The following is a 17357-nucleotide window of genomic DNA, read 5'->3' as shown; positions in this document are numbered from 1 at the left end:
TTGATCACTTTCAGTCGACTTTTGCTCTCTACATCAGCAAAAATCATTAGGGTGGAATTGACATGAGGGTACCCTCCATAACTGTCCTCCTTGTCCTCGGCCTTGTCCGACTCCTTCTCTTTGTCCTTGGGCTGTTTTCCTTGAAACTACTGGATTAAGAGCCGGCACTGGCGAGTGGTATGTTTCGGGTAGATGAAGTTACCCTCTTCGTCTTTCTTCGTGTGGATGTGACACGGTAGATCCATCACGTCATTTCCTTCTTTATCCTTTACCTTCTTGGGGTTCCAAGATCCTTTGGGTTTCCCTTTGAATTTGCCCTGAGTCATGGCCAGAGCCTCTCCAGGAGCAGCTGGCTCGGCCTTCCGCTTCTGCTTCCGACTGGAGTTTCCTTTTTCCGATTGACTCGGCTTATACTTGCCACTCCGGAGCATGTCCTCTTCTTCACCGTTAGCGTATTTGGTGGCAATATCCATCATTCGACTCAGAGTCATATCTCCGGTTCGACCAAACTTCAGGCTCAACTCTCTGTTCTTGACACCATGCTTGAAGGCGCAGACCGCTTGATGGTCCGACACATTCTCCACGGTATGATGCAAAGTAATCCATCTCTGGATGTAATCTCTCAATGTTTCACTCGACTTTTGTACGCAGACTTGCAGCTCCGTCAATCCGGCCGGTCGCTTGCAAGTTCCCTCGAACGTCCTGACGAACACTCGGGAAAGATCTTCCCAAGTGTAAATGCTGCTAGGAGCTAACTGATTCAACCACGCCCAGGCCGAACCCTCTAGCATGAGTGGCAAATGCTTCATGGCCACCTCATCATTACCGCCACCAATTTGTACCGCCACTCGGTAGTCTTCAAGCCAAGTTTCAGGCTTGGACTCTCCGGTGAACTTACTTACCCCAGTCGCCAACCTGAAGTTGGGGGTATCACTGCGGCTCTGATGGCTCTGCTAAAGCATTCTGGACCTGAAACATGGACTCGGCTGCCAGTGGGCACATCTCTGTCATGGCCACCTCTATGAGCTCTGTTCCGATCGACCAAATCTTGCACGATGGTAGATCTCGCGTCAAAGCCTGGTTCCCTGGGGTCGACCGGAACTCTCCGCCCAACACTAAGCTGGCGCCTGTCATCTTGCTGCCGATGGGCGTTAGACCCACCTCTCGGGGGAGGAGTGGGCACTCAACGCCTATCATCACGACCAAATCGGTCATCATAGTGGTCCCGCCGGCCCTCACGTCCCACGCGCCTCGGAGGCGACCTTGGGCTGTGAGCCGACTGAACAGTATTCGCAGCGACGGATCGACTGTGAATCCTATCGCGCGACTGTGACACAACTGAATTCTGATCTCCTGCTGCTCGGAGCAAATCCCTGATCTGCATCAAGCCTCTTCCAGCCTCCGACTGAGAGGGATGAATTGACTCCGCTATACGGGTTGCAGCTGCTAAATTCTGAATCGGGGTTCGATATACCTGAGTTGGTTGTGGAAAGAGCTGACGTCGGCTGGAGTCGGGTACTCGTTGACGCGCACGCTCGTCGAGTGCTCGCTGGAGGTTCTCCAGTCGAGTGCGTTCAGCCAAGTTGGCCAAACGCGCCTCTTCCAAGGCACAAGCCTCAGGAGTTTCTCCTGCGATGGGAGTATGCAGGGCATCCATGTTCCGGCGGCGAAGATCTTCTCTTTGCTGAGAAGTGAGTGGCTCCGGCTGATATTCTTCGTGGGCCTGAGCGGGGTCGCCTCCATCGTCCATCCCGTCGATGCGGGGGAAACCGGGAGGGCTACGAGGCCCGTTGACCATCAGGACCTCCGCCGCTGGATCACTGTTGTCGCACTCGGATGCATTCTCTACGGAGCCAGTCGACAGATCGAACAGGCCGTAGAGAGATTCGTCGGGCTCAATTGCCACGACTTGGGTGGTGGCCGATTGGCGAGCTACTACGTGTCTCACCCATCGCTAAAGCCTCGACCGACCGGAGCGCTTGCGCTGGCGGGAGACAGGGAGGGAGGACGGCACAGGAGTCGACCGGTATGGGGTTGACGGCTGCCGCGGCAGGACGCCGCGGACACACGCCCGAAAGTGCGTCGCACCGCGGACGAGGAGCGCGTCGATCTCGAGTGGTGCCTCCTAGAGCCAAGCGGAGTCGTCGGCGATGAAAGCAAGCGCACCGAGACGGATCTCGCGACCCTCGACCAGAACTCCGCCAGAAACCATGACGAAGGCGATCGGTCAAATTGCAACTTCTCCAAAAAGTCGCTAAGACACCGGCCCCACGGTGGGCGCCAACTGTCGTGGTCCTAAGTCTGACAGTAGAATGGGGGGTAGGTATGGAGAGGCAAGATCCTAGCTTTGGAGTAGTTGTATACGCAAGGGATTTACGAGTTCAGGCCCTTCTCGAAAGAAGTAACAGCCCTACGTCTTGGAGCCCGGAGGCGGTCGACTGGATTATGTGCGTATGAGTTACAGGGGTGCGAACCCTTTACACTGAGGAGGGGGGTGGCTTATATAGAGTTCGCCAGACCCCTCCGGCCCTCAGTTATGCAGGGTTTAAAGTACATTAAGACAGGGGTTACTGGTAACGCCCTCATAAAGTGCCATGAAGACTATTAAAGCTACTTAATGACAGACCGTTGCGTGCTGAGTGACTTTAGGTCTCCTGGCCGTCGAGTGGTTAGCTTCATGGTCGAGTGGCTATCTTCATCGTCGAGTGTCCTTGAGTTCGTCGAGTGGAGTCCCTCTTGGTCGACTGGAAGGTAGCTTCTTCTAAGGATGTCCTTGGGTAGGGTATCCTAGATAGGTCCATGACCCTACCCTAGGTACATGACTTCATCATCCGCTGCTTGCGTAACCATTGGATCAATCCTGATCGAGCGCTCACGCAAGTCTCGCGCAGCCATTTTTTTTCTTGCGACAAAGGTCTTGTTTCAGTAGATTTATGCAATAGAGGACTATTTTCAGAAAGAAAGAACAAGATTCGGTGGTGAAGGGCTTTTTTCTGCAATGGAGGTCTTGTTCAAAAGATTTCTGCTATAGATGTCTTGTTTCAGAAAGAAAAAAAAAGTTTAGCGGTGAAGGGTTTTAGCCTTGTTTCAGAAACATAGCCCATGTTTCAGAAAGCGTCGACTGAGCGCCCTTCGTTAGAGAGTGAGAGATCAGACATTCAACATAAGGCGTGTTTCAGAAACATAGTTGCAGTTGCAGGAAACGCCGAACGAGCGCCCAACGTGAGAGGTTGCTGACATGGTGCTGAAGTGGAGCTGGCAGCTACTCACGGGCTAAGATTGAGGAGAAGCAGCAACTCTGGCGAGCGACGGTGCTCCATGACCGAGACACTGAAGCCATGGCGGAGCAGCTTGCTCCGCCTACGCTCTGGCCAAGAGGGTGTGGCCTTTCTCGGTCAGCCGCTATCTTGGCGGACCTTGAGACAAGGTCCTTGTTGCAAAGCCTCTAAACATAACAAGGTAGCTGTTGCAAAGATCCTCAACTGGCTGGGTCGAAAGATTGGACGGCTGTTTCGGAGACATCTCACGATTGCCAAGGTAGCCCATTAAATTGATTTATCATCGGGCAGATCGTGTAGCATTGCCCAAACTACTTTTGGGATTGTCAAATCCATTTTGAGAGACAAAGAAAAAACATGATAAGAAAAAGGAGTACCTAGCTTGTCTAAAAGTTCAGGTTGACCAAAGAAATCTTCACCATAATCAAGCTACAAATAACTCAAAAAGAACAACAGTAGTAGAGTTCATCTCAAGAATACAATTGATCTTGTCTCTGTCCCGATATCCTACATGGTCTCCACGATAATCTCTCGTAGCGCGCGGCGCGATGCCTCGACGTCCCGGCGCGCCACGAACGGGTGCGCGAGCAGCTGCGGCACCGTGGCGCGCCTCCGGGGATCCTTCTGCACGCACGCGGCCACGAACCCGCGCAGCTCCGCCGACGCCGCCGCGCTGTCCGGCACCGACGGAGGATCCCCGTAGCAGATGGCCTCCTTGAACATCTTCCAGGACGGCGTCCGTTCGGCCGGCAGGACAGGGCGGTGCCCCAAGAAGAGCTCCAGGACGGTGACGCCCAGGCTCCAGACGTCGGCGGCGCAGGCCCCGCGCGGGCCGGCCTGGGCGTTAGGCGCGAACCGCTCGGGGCTCATGTACGCGGTGGTCCCGACGGCGACGGAGACCCGGGTAGAGCGCTGATTGCCGTCGCGGGAGAAGATCCGCGAGACGCCGAAGTCGGCGATCTTGACGTCCCCGCGGGCGCTGGCGAGCAGGTTGTCGGGCTTGAGGTCGAGGTGCGCGACGCCGCGCGCGTGGAGGTGCGCGAGCCCGAGGGCGCAGCGCGCGGCCACCTCGGCGAGCGCGGGCTCCGGGAGGCCGCCGCGGCCGCCCCGGCGGCGGTGGACGTCGTGGAGCGACCCGGCGTCCATGAGCTCGAGGAGGCACGCGGGCTCGCCGCCGGCGCCCCGGAGGACGGCGTGGCAGCGCACGACGTACGGCGACGGCGGCCCGGCCCCGCACGCGCGGCGGAGCACCTCGTCCTGCTCCCTCCCCGCGTCGGTGTCGTCGGGGTAGTGGGCCACCTTGAGCGCGAACGCGGGGCCGGCGGTGCCGCCGCGGAGGCGGACCTTGGTCACCACCCCGCTCGCGCCCTCGCCGAGGTCGGCCACCCACTCCAGGTCGGACAGCCTCAGCCGGCGCTCCTCCCCCTCCTTGTCCATGTCAGCGGCGGCAGGCGGCGGCACGACGGCGTGAGGCGCAGGCGCGGCGAGGCCCGGGCGGCGGAACATGAGGTGGGGCGCGCACGGGGGCATCGTGCCGCCGGGCGCCATGCGGACGCGGGCCAGCGGTTTTTTCCAGAAGCAGCTATAGCTCGGCCGGACGCGCCCGGCCCGTTCTTGTTCCGTCTTTAGCGGCCCGCAGGCAAGGACAGGAGTCCATGGGGACCACCTGCCAGCGACTGCCAGCGGTGGACCGAGTGTCGGAGAGAGGAGGAGGGATCGGAGTTGGAAAGCGACTTGGAGTAGAGACCAAGGAAGGAAAGAGCCGTCCGTCGTCATCGTCGTTCAAACCAAACCGTGGCGCAGTCCACAGCTCACGATTGTCGCGTTCCACTTTTCCAGTTTTGTTACTTACTCTTTCATTCACAGGCTGTGCTTCCGCGCGTGAACGGCGCAGGGCCGACCTGTGCTGTGCACAGCACATGAGCTGCATGCCGTGTCACGTGGAAAATGCCCCCTTCTACTTTTGGTCCACATTTATTTCTATCCAAAAAAAGCGTGCCTAAACTTTTGGTACAAATATATCGAAAAACATAAGTATGTACAGTCAAGCAAAAAAATACATATATGTACTTTCATCGAAAGATCGGTTTGCATCGGCATAGCCATCGACATGGACAACTGCTGCCGTGCCGCCAATGGCAACCTCTCCTCTGGGGGTGACCAACCTTCGGTCGACATCCGTGTGCCGTCGCCACGGGTTGTGCTCCATCTGGCTCGTCCTGTTGTCCTCAACTATGTCGGTTCAACTTCATCCTACTCGGGCTTCAAAGGCGAGTCCATTTGGCGCATGTTTTAGATCCAACAATCTTGTTCTCCTACCACTCGCGAAATCTCAAAGGCATGTATCCGCAAAAAAGTGTTCTTCAATTCTTGGATAGCCTTCATTTGAAATTCTTCTTGATCTTTAGACCAAGCCGTTGCCATCTGGTTTTGATCTTTGCTCATGGGCATTTCATACAATTATGAATGTGATAAGGCCCAATCTTAACATGCAATCATGCATACCCACCAGTATCGGAGCTACAACAAATAAGTTGGGTGGGCCAAACTGAAGGTTAAGCCTAAGATTTCTATCCGCATGGCCGAGTTTTAGCACTAGGCTCACTGTTTTGGTACAATCCTGGGCGGGCCATAGCCTTGTTTTGTTTCAACGTAGCTCGCCACTGCCCACCACAACATTCAACCGCGCATGAAAAAAAAATCCATTCAATTATTCTATTTATATTAAGTAAATATTGTTATAACTATGCATAATTAAATATAAATATATAATAAATTATATGTGTTTTTATTTTTTAATTCTCATTCTCCTGTTAAACCCAATTTTCATCAAGTAATTCCCACGGCAAGGCACGTGGTATCCTCAAGTTGCGTGAAATTGTGGCCCATTCACATAGGGTGCGAAGTAGCTGGGTCTACTAGTTTTTCCGTTTCTTTCATGTTCAATGCTATTTTCTTCCCACTGATTTTCTTCCAGTTTTAACCTTTTAGTTTTCCTTTATTTTTTATTTTTTCCTTCTTTTTTCTTCAAAAAATAGTAAATAAGCATATTTTTTATGTTTGAGAAAAAAATCTTAACTTTGAGAACTTTTTTTGAAGTTCATGAACTTTTATAAAAATTGTGAGAAAACATTTTTAAATTAGAGAACATTTTAAAATTTGATAAGAATGTTCGAAATACAAAAGAAAATCGCTTGGGGTCATCTCTACAGTACATAACGGCCGGCCTAGATGTGGACGGTCTGTGCATTTGCCCAACATTTGAGCATTTTCATGCACAAAGTGTCAAATAGGTGCTCCCGTACTTATGCGGATCAGCTACTGTAGCAATCCGTACAATGAAGTGACCCTTTTTTTAAGGTTTTTTATTTTATTTCATTTACAAAAGCACGAACAATTTTTTAAATTCACAACCAGTTTTTAGAAACATGAACATTTTCTGAATGTGAGAAATTTTGAAACAAGAACAATTTTGGATATTTGAGCAATTTCTTTGAAAACCAGGAAAGTTTTTTGAAAATGTGAACATTTTTTGAATTTATATGGAAAACTTGAAAATGAGACATGTTTATGAAATTCTGAATTCTTATTGAAATGCAGAAACATTTCTTCAAAATTTCCAACCAATTTTCAATAGTGCTACTATTATTTTTGAATTTATGAACAATTTTTTAAAACCGGACATTTCTTTATAAAATGAATAATTTACAAAACCTGATTTTTTTTCAAACCCGCCGATGAAGTTGAGGATTGGTACGACCATTGTTACGAGCTCACCCGCTCGTACCCTAAGCTGTCTTCAAAACCATACCTTTTGTAACTTGGTGTTGTCGGTCGATACGAGCAATGGTACAAGCGCAGTTGCTCGTACCTTGCCCATCTTAGAAAATGAGACTTTCTGTTTGTCTCCTCCTCCAAGCGGTACAATCGACAGTACGACAATGTCATTGATTGCTTGATTTCTTTGGACTTTCCTCGTTCGTGTGGTATGAGCAGAGGTACGTGTACCTTGCACCCTCCTTTGTCCTGAATTGCTTTTGTTTAAGAAAAAAAATCTTGAGGACATTTTCTCTTCTTCTTGTGGGGTTAGATCCAAAGGAAAAAAGAAATCATAGGTCTAACTCCCAAATAAGAACAACTTCAAATGGTAGGTCTTTAGTAACTTCTATTGAATCCACTCCTTTAGATCCAAAGGAAAAATATTTCATAGGTCTAACTTCCAAATTAGAACAACTTCAAATGTCTTTAGTAACTTTTATTGAATCCACTCCTAGTCTATAACTGAAGACTAGAGTTTTATTAATGATTCTAGTTACCGAATTGCCTGCCGCCTTCTCGAGTGACATAGCCTCTTCGATCGTTATGAAGTTCATTTCCTCTCTCTCGTATTGTTCATCTGCGAGGTACAGCTTCAAGTATTCTCCATTTACGACCCGCAGAGTACTCTATCCCCCTTGAACCATACATCTCCTAAATTATGAACTTCTTTGATCTTAGTTCTTCCCACCTGGACCTAAGCTTTCCTGGAAACAACTTAAAATGGGAGTTAAATAGGAGAACTTTGTCTCCAGTGTGAAACTTTTGTTTCAAGATCCTTTTGTCATGCCACATCTTAACCTTTCCTTTAAACAGGCAAGCAATTGCATAAGCTTCATTTCTAAATTCATTTGGAGCATGTACATATAACAATCGCTTTTCTCCGACCTCTTTAAGATCGAGGTTTAAATTCAAAATGGCCCAAAAAATTATGCTCTAATTCTAAAGGTAAATGACATGCCCCTTACAATAGACCATTTTATATGGCATCATACCCATAAAAATTTTGTAGGCAGTGTGATATGCTCAAAGCACGTCGTTGAGCTTTCGTGCCCAATTCGTCCTTGACTTTTTGCACCATCCTCTAAAGCATTGTTTTAACTCTCTGGTTGACAACTCCACCTACCCACTCATTTGTGGATGGTAGGGAGATGCTACGCGAGGTGTAACTCCATACTTACATAGGATCCTCCTTCTAAAAAAACATAGGATCCTCCTAAAAATCCCTTGTATAAAATGATATCCACCATCAATAATAAGAACTTTAGGCACTCCAAACCTTAGGAAGATGATATTTTAATCATCTTTATGGAAGTAGCGGTGTCAGAATTACTTTTGCTCACTTAGTAACATAATCTATAGTACATACCGCTAATATAGGCCAGCCTAGTCATGGAAGCTCTATGCGTTTGCCTAGCATTTTGATGCACGGGGTGTCAACTGGGGGCTCTCCTACCTATGTGCCACTAATATATCCATATGGAGAAATATGATACTGGGCACGTAAAGCATCAAATACAGATACAATGCAATTGGTATGAGGCGCGACAACTATGTCTCGCTTATAGCAAGATGGAAGAATATCTCGCGTCGAGTGTTTTACTCTCCCATCGTTTACTCGACAGGCCTGATTCGGTGTTCTATTTTTAAGTTCACTGGCTTTCTCCTTCGATAGCTACTCTTTGTTCATTTGGTTTGAGCTTTCTCGGTTTCTTTTAAGTTTTCCTTGTTTCTTCATGGTTTTCTCAGTTTTTTTTTGTTTCTCTATTTTTTTCACAGGCTTTCTTCGTTTCTTTCACGATTTTTACTAGGTTATCTTTTTCTTTTGTTTTCTTTGTTTTTCTTGATTTTCATTGGATTTGTTTTGCTTTTGTTTGTTTGTTTTTCTTCACTTTTCCTTGTTTCTTTTCAAGGTTTCTTTCTTTTCTTGTTTCCTTCTCGGGTTTCACCGTTTCCATTTTTTGCGTTCGTTTTCATCATTTCCATTTTCTCTGTTGTATGTTTTCGATTTATTGAGTTTCTACTTTTTACTTTGTTTCTTTGTTCATTTACATAGGTTTCTTTTTTGTTAAACAAATGTCCCATTTTTCAGTACACCATATACATTTGTAGTGTACATGTGACACGTTTTTTGAAACGCTTTGAACATTTTTCAAATACACAATGTACATTTTCTATTAATACATGTTTTGAATACTTTTTAAATAAATGGACAAGATTTTTTAAACATACACGGTGAACTTTTTATGGTAATAAACATCTTTAGAAAAATACATGATTAATATTTTTTAAACATATCTTCCTGAAGTTTAGTTTTTTTATACACAATTATAATTGTGTTTTTATACGTTAGGAACATTTTTCCTATACACATTTAACATCTTCCAATACATGTTTTGACATTTTTTAAACTATATTATTTTATGTCTACTTTTTTTCACAACATTGTACATTTGTTTATACATACGGAACAATTTTGCTCATATTTAAGTTCTTGAAATATATGATTAGCATTTGTGGAAACTAATATTTTTTATGTCTACTTTTTACATACACCAAGAATATATATGTTTAACATTTTTCAAATACATGGTTAATATTTTTTCATATCTATGCTTTGATGTCTTCCTAATTTCTTTTACATTTTTTTGCATATATCAGGTACACTTTTTATGTAGACGTTTAACATTCTTTTCAAATACATGATTAACATTTTACAATTTTCTTATACAGTAGAAATATTTTTTGTACACACATTTAACATTATTAAAAAACATTATTAACCTTTCCATTTTTGTGTATTTTTCTAAATAGATATTTTGAATATTTATAAATAATAGAAAATGTGAAAAATAAAGCAAAAAACTAATGCAAAAGTATGAAAAGGAAACGGGAGAAGAAAAAAAGCGCTGAAGGACTGTAGTCCGCGCTGGTCCGCCCATAGTCGCAGTTTTTTTGACGCGAGGCTGCATTAGGTCTCGCTCTAAGCGAGACATAGTCGCACCCGGTACGAGGCGCCCACTGCAGCCGAGCAGTCGAATTTAGTGGGCCGATCGAGCTGCACCACTCATTTCGGTTTTGTGAAGCCTTTAGGTGGGTCTTCTCTCTTCTAGTTTTTGTGTTTTTATGTTTTTGATCGGGTCTTTACTCTACTTTTTGTTCATTTTTGTCTTCTTTCTCATTTACTCTTTTTTGTTTACCGTTTTGTTTCAAATTCATGAATATATTTTCTTAAATCGTGAACATGTTTTCAAATTTGTGAGTTTTTTTGGGAATAATTGTTTTATTGTTCAAATTTTGATTTTTTTCGAATTCACATTATTTTGAAATTCATGAACTTTTTTAAAACCTGTGAGCATTTTTAAAATTCGTGAATTTTCAAATTTATTAAAAACTTGAAAATTGTGAACTTATTTTCAAATTCGCAAATATTTTCTGATTTCATCATTTTCCAGATTTTAGAAAATCATTTTTTGCCGAGCATCATCCAAGAAATGGAAGAAAGCATCCAACGCCTTGTCCGGCCACCCATCAACTCCTTCCGCATCATGTTCGGCGATACGGTCAAGGTTGAGGTCCATGGTCACCAAGTGTTCGACGATATGTCCTAGAGGTAAAAAAAAGTTGTTGATTGTAGTTTTTGCTATGGATATTGATGATTGAAGATGGTTTGCGGCGACGATTTTGTGACGTGCTTGTTGCTGTTGATTCTAGTGTGGAGGAGCATAATGCTGCAACTTTTTTTTCTCTCAATTGGATGAATTACACGTACTCGGCCTTGACGGTCCAGATTATGACTGTGTGAGGAATGATCAAGAAGAAGAGAGAGGACTTGATGATGATCCCGAAGTGAAGGAGGACAATGATCCTGTGGCGACACGAGCAAGCACAAAGAGGGCAAGGACAATGAACTATAGCCAAGATGAGACATTGCATTGTGCTTTGCTTGGATGGATTTCTCGCCTGATGCCTCGGTTGGTACAAATCAAATGAAGGAGAAGTTTTTGAGTAGGATTGAAGACTACTATTGCAACAATGTGACCGTCCGCTCCCAACGCACTCAAGGTTCACTTTCCCACCGGTGGGGTGTGATCCAAGAGCAATGCAACTGATGATTACCGACTGGGGTGCAAATCACATATTGTGGACCTCTCATCCAAGAGCTATACAAAGCAACACAACAAGAAAGGCGGTGACAAGGTATTCACATGACACCATTGCTACAAGGAACTAGTTGGCAAAGAGAAGTGAATCCGAAGAAACTTCGAAACCACACAGAGAGGTCACAAATTAGCATATCCGTTGAAGCCGATGACGAAGAGGATGGAATTTTCCATCCTCACAAAAGGCCGGATGGGCAAAAGAGTCTAAAATAGAGGAAGAAGCATGGAAGCGTCAACACCTACAAATAGGAGCTTTGTGCTATGATTGAGACCAAGAAAGATTTGGGAGCTAAACGCAAATAAGAGAAGTCGGTGAGGTGGAACAAGTTAAGTACATGGAGGATGAGAAGTGGAGAGAAAAGTTGGTGGCCCAAACGAGGAAGATGAAAACAGAGGATCGTAACATTAGACTCGAGGAGGAGAGGCTTGCAAAAGAGAAGAAGGCAGAAGATTGTGCTATCATGTTCATGGACCCGAGCACGATGGATGCCACGACAAGAAAGTATTAGGAACTCACTCGTGGGGATATCTTGGCCCAATCGGAGGTTGGCTCTGGTGGCCATGGTGGTGGTGGTGGTAAGCACGGAAGTGCTTGAGTTCGTGTAGTATGAATTTGAGAAGGCTTTGTCCATGACATGAAGACATGCTATGTTGTGTTTTTTTTATCAAACTCGATCCATTTGGTGGCTTTTGGATGAAGTATATGCATGTTTTAATTTGGATTGTTTGACTGAATGAACTATATGTGTGTTTTTATGTTGAATTGGTGCATATTATCAATTTGTATCATTCAAATGATTGATGAAAATCATGCAACTATTTTAAATGTGGACGACAAAGGATAAAAACATAGACAATTTTAAAATCCTACGACGCAGTCTCAGATCACTGACTGGTGGGCACGGGCAAGGAAGCGGCTAGCCAAGAGGAGCAGGAAAGGCTTTGATACGACGGTCATGTTCATATGTTGGTCTTTGTGGAAGCAGATAAACGTTAGGGTCTTTGATAGGAGTAGTATGCTAGATGTCTTTGGTGTAACTGAGGCTATCTTTCAGGATCTACATAATTGGAGGACGGCAGGAGCCACTGGAGTGGAGTACGTAGCCTAGTAGCACATCGCGTTTAGGGAGTGGAGTGGAGGCGATGTCATGGTCGACTTGTGACCTCGTGACTAGCAACTAAACCTCTCTTGTAAATATTTTTCTCTCCTCGAAAAAAAATATAGGGGTTTGATTAGGTCCGACCACTATATAACTCAAAGTTATGGTTTAAAAAGCATATGAGGAATTATAGGATAAATGATTGGCTAGTGTTGCCCTTAGCCAGCCTGATAGCCACACGGCATGTAACCAACCCCATTTAAGCACGCTCATCGCATCATCGTAAACTTCAACTTCGTCTTGCCAAGCTTCACGGTTATGTCGTTTAACCCCGGTTTCAAATTCAGCAATACAATTTTACCGAAATAAGCTTACGCCCCGCTATATTGATATAGCAACCACCCAAACAACAATCCGACCCACGCTGGGGCAAACAGCACAAGCACGCCCAAAAGAAATAACAAAAGAAAATAAGAGAAGAAATGCCAACAACGCCGGATCAATGAAAGTTACGACACACCGCGATCGCTGCGCCCACCGAAGATAACCACCATGCTCCAAAGCCACCGACGCTGATGCCCGGACGAATCCTAGGCTCCCGGTACACGGAGGGTAGAGGGGGAGAGAGGGTCACTCGACGCCCTTCAAGAAGGATGGCGGCGCCCGCAGGTGTCACCGCGTTGGTGCCGGCAAGACCCGACATGGATTTCTCCCTACCTCTCGCGCCCACCAACCAGGACCAACCTTCGGCTCCACCACACCCGCCGCCCACCAACATGCACCAACAATCACGAGGACACCGCCCTCGTCTCACCACGGCCAACGAAGCGAGGCCGGCCGAATCCAAAAGAGACACCCGAAGACAAGGACCGACAGCACCGTAGCCACGAGGGAGGGAACAACCTCCACCGGCTTAGGCGGTAGCAGACCGGGCATAGCAGCAAAGGCACACCAGACCCCCCTGTCCGGCCAGGCCCAGCGTGGGCCCGTGAAGCTCCGTCGCCGTGCTGCAGCAGTCGCGACACAGCAGCCGCCGTCCCTGCCGCGAGGAGCTCGCCGGAAACCACCGGAGAACAACCCACCGCGGCCACCCAGCAGGCCCGCCCCGCCCCAGATCAGGCCCGTAGGGCCTAGATCTGGGCCAGCCGGGCGCCGCCGACCGCCGCAAGCCATGGGTCATCACCGCCGCCAAGGGGCAACGCCTCCACACCGCCGCCGTCTAGATCCGCGCCGAAACGCCACCGACCGAAGGGCTCCGCCGCCAGGACCGCTCGCCCGAGCCGGGGTCCAGCGACGGGGGAAGAAGGAGGGCCGCCACCGCCGGACTGCGGGGCGCCGCGCGGGCAACGCCCCGCCGCACCCACCGGCGACAGCGGCGAGGGGGAAGGGGGGCGGGGACTCGCGGGGAGGGGGAGGGGTGGGGAACCGCCCCGGTCGCCTCGCTCGGGGAGGGCGACGCGGGGGGCAGGCGGGGGCGAATGGGCCGGGCGAATGGCTGGATTTTGAAGCAACAATACAATTTTCATGCTTACCGCTGCGAAATCTCAAGGCCCCTATTTACCAACACAGAAACAAAAAACAAAAAAAATCTGCAAATTGCAATTTTGTATAGCCTCGTTTCCAAGTTGGCATGATCTTAGTGTGGTATGTGTAAAGAGAGAAAAGAGCGCCAACTTAGAAAATAATAAATATTAAAAACTCTTCACATTTTTCGTACTCACAATTTTATTTTTGTCCAGAGTCCACGCAAGTCACTTGTTCATGAAACTTTTTATAAGATTATAAAGCTATACCGTTATTGCTTCCAAATTTTTTTATAGAAATTTTTGACTTCTTTTGCAATTTCTAAATTATTGTTTTTAAATCAGGTGCAATGGGTCCCGAGACCCATTGGCTATTTCAGTACTACATTCTACGTAGACTTTTCATATTGATATATGGTTCATTTTGTAAAGTACCCGTGCTACCACTATATTTCAGTGGTTTTCAATAAAAGGGTTGCATTCTTCTAAATCGTTCTTATAGTTGAGCATAAATTTGATTTAAAAGAAATTCGGTTTAATTCGTTGCAGCAGTGAGAGAGGAAGTAAACGATACTGCTACAAATGAGACGAGCGACATAGGACAGGAGCGACATTGGCTGTACCCGTCAATGTCTCGCCGCTCCTCCCTCCGCCTCCGCCGTCGCCATTCCTCCGCCTGCCCATCCTCCACCTCACCGCCCTCACGCAGCCGCGAGCGCTATGCCGCCTACGCAGCCGCCGCGACGCGCGCGAGCTCCGGGAAGCTCGACACGGAGGACGCGCACCACATGTTCGACGAATTGCCGCGGCATGACACTTCGCTCTGCCCTGGCCCGCGCGCCGGCGTCCGGGGCCTGCAGGGACGGCGGACCCACGAACTCTCACAGGCGCCCTCTTCAGCTGCATGCCCCGAGGCGCCCGCCTCCATCCCCACCGGTCGCATCACGTCGCGCTGCTCCGCCCCGGCAAACGTGAGCAGCGTCAGTCCGTCGTCGCTCTCGCTAAAGCCGTAGGGATCCAGGTTGTCCATGGCGGCGCCGAGGCAAAGGGATGAGGGTGCCAGCGCACGTTACTGCCGGGTTACTGCCGGAAGGGGATTCTTCTCGGCTGCCTACGTCGCTGTGCACGGCCTCACCGCTGGCATCGCAATTCACAAGTCTCAGGTCGTTACTCGTGACCCCGTACCGGCAGGAGATTCTTATGGGTCTCCAACTTTTTTCGATGTATCTCGTTTTATGGCTCAAGTGAATAAGTATGAAGTTCTAGACCATTTTATTCTGGACATCAACCCTCCATTTTATGTCATTCTAGGCTATTGCCCCTATGCTTAATTACTTAGCCGTTCTTTACCATACTCTTTTAAATTATCTGCACGACAAGATTATAGCTGTCTGTTGAGAAGTCTTGCAGGCTGTCACTCCCATTGATTTGTTGACCACTGTTGCTTGTTAAGGCTTACTATTTTATTGATTTGGTTGCAGCACTCCACCTATATGTCTTTGGGAATAAAGGCACTTCTTGGATCATGTAAAATATCCACTCTGCTAAAACCTTCATCGGATCTCACTCAGCAAGAATCTGAGCCACCATTTATGGCTGAAACCATGCATCTTTCGCAGGTAACGCGTTACATCCTCTGCATGCAAGACATGTGCATTTTGTTGAGATCATCATGGATCCAGTGGTTGCTTTGTTATGTGATGTCAGATAGTCACCATCACAGGTCCTCACTTGATATTCCTGGAATTGTCTCTCATGTCTATGTGAAGTATTTTATACCGGTCCCTCACCCTATATATGGCTACAAGGCAAAATAGAAATTGTTCTCTACAACTGTACTGATAATCCCTGGTATATTATAAACACATGTTCTTGCCAATGGGACCTCTTGCACTCTTAATTTTGTTCATATACCTGGTCCTGCTTGCTTCATGCTATTCGGTTATAACCTATCAATAATTATTTGTGTCTTGCTGTAATCGAATTCGTGTTCTGTTATTTAGTACACTTGCACTTGTGGTTCTTCAATGGATCATGTCAATGCAACCTCTTTGCACACTTGCATCTGCATGGTTGCTCTATAAACTACATCCGCAGTTGACTGAACTTATCTTTTGCTTTTGGTCTCTGTTGGCTGGCATTCTGCTAGCTTTTACCTCTGTTGCAGGGGAAGCTTCCCTTTTGGTGGTTGTAAGGATTTGCTTGCCGTATGCTACATGTTGTTAATATTTGAGCTTGTTCAGTTTTCTTTTTGCTTTGAAATTGGTGACGAAGGTCAAGGATCTGGTCGTCCAGGTGAACGGTGAATAATGAACAATAGATAAGCAAAAAACTTTAATAGGAATTACGTATAAGGCAACCATCAAACTGACAGTACAGTGAAGCGTGCTTATGCTTTGAGTTATATGATTATATCTCCACCCATATTTTGTAAATTTGAGGCAATTTTAACGAGAACACAACATAAATTTATTACTGAAATCAGAACATATAGTTGGATATCAATCCCCTCAAAGCTACAAAAATCAACTAATCCATGCAGGTGCACATTTACCACAAAATGTCTATATATCTTCTCCCTAGAAATGCCATGCATGGTCGATAGCTAGATAATCTTGTTTTCACCATGTGCTTATCATCCTACAAATTTGAGCCAATATACTTTCCATGCTTCATCTGCTGACCCGGGCACACCCCATAGGAGCACATGATACTTGCCGACCTTCTTATATTCATCTGCTACTTTTATCACAAGAAAGTAGTTGTTGCCCTTTCCTGCAGGTTGCATGCCCACATAGAGCACATCAACAAGGGAGTTGTCCTTCTTGTTTACCAACTTGAACACCACAAAGCGCCCGATTTGCCAGTATAGGGCGTCATGAAAATTCTGAACTTGCACCCATCCATTGCCAGTAGGGGCACCAGGTGGCGGTGCTGCAGCTGAGGGACTAAGTGCTGCTGGTGCCGATGCCGGTGGTGGGGCATTACCTTGATAGGTCGAAGATGTGGCTGGGGGACTAAATTGTGGTGGCGGCGGTGGTTGGTTAACTTGGTACATCGGAGGTGTGGTAGGTGGACTTAATGGTGATGATGGCGGTGGGTGGTTACCTTGGTTGGTCGGAGGTGTTGCTGGTGGACTAGACATAGGCGATGGGGAAGTAGATGGAGGAGGTGCGCTAGTGGTTGGTGCTATTGCTGGTGGACTCAATGGTGGTGGTGGAGGACTAGCTAAAGCTGTCGGTGGCGGACTATATGATGGTGGAGGTGGAGGGGATTGGTCATCAGCTTGGTATGTTGGAGGTGTAGCAGGAGGACTAGACAAAGGTGGTGTGGCAATGGATGGAGCCGGTGGTGTACTCGAGGATGGTGGTGGAGGACTTGATAGAGCTACTGGTGGAGTAGATGATGTTGGTGATGGAGTTTGCTCATCAGTTGAGTCCGTTGGAGGTGTTGCTGGTGGACTAGACATAGAGGATG

General features: G+C 47.1%; 1 protein-coding gene and 1 long non-coding RNA gene across 2 annotated transcripts in view; one reads left to right on the top strand and one right to left on the bottom strand.

Moving 5' to 3' along the window:
- Positions 1-3535: 3535 nt before the first annotated feature.
- Positions 3536-4858, bottom strand: LOC119311723 (mitogen-activated protein kinase kinase 9-like). Its single transcript, XM_037587414.1, has one exon. It carries the CDS (start codon positions 4824-4826, stop codon positions 3786-3788), a length of 1041 nt encoding a protein of 346 aa, XP_037443311.1. The 5' UTR covers positions 4827-4858; the 3' UTR covers positions 3536-3785.
- A 10532-nt stretch (positions 4859-15390) lies between these two features.
- Positions 15391-17357, top strand: part of LOC119349504 — a 9469-nt gene continuing 7502 nt past the window's right edge. Inside the window, exon 1 of the long non-coding RNA XR_005169443.1 lies at positions 15391-15499. This is a non-coding gene — a long non-coding RNA (uncharacterized LOC119349504). The remainder of the gene's footprint in view (positions 15500-17357) is intronic.

The sequence above is a fragment of the Triticum dicoccoides genome, chromosome 1B (assembly GCF_002162155.2).
Source record: "Triticum dicoccoides isolate Atlit2015 ecotype Zavitan chromosome 1B, WEW_v2.0, whole genome shotgun sequence".
Taxonomy (NCBI): domain Eukaryota; kingdom Viridiplantae; phylum Streptophyta; class Magnoliopsida; order Poales; family Poaceae; genus Triticum; species Triticum dicoccoides.
This window is presented reverse-complemented; position numbering and strand designations above follow the sequence as displayed.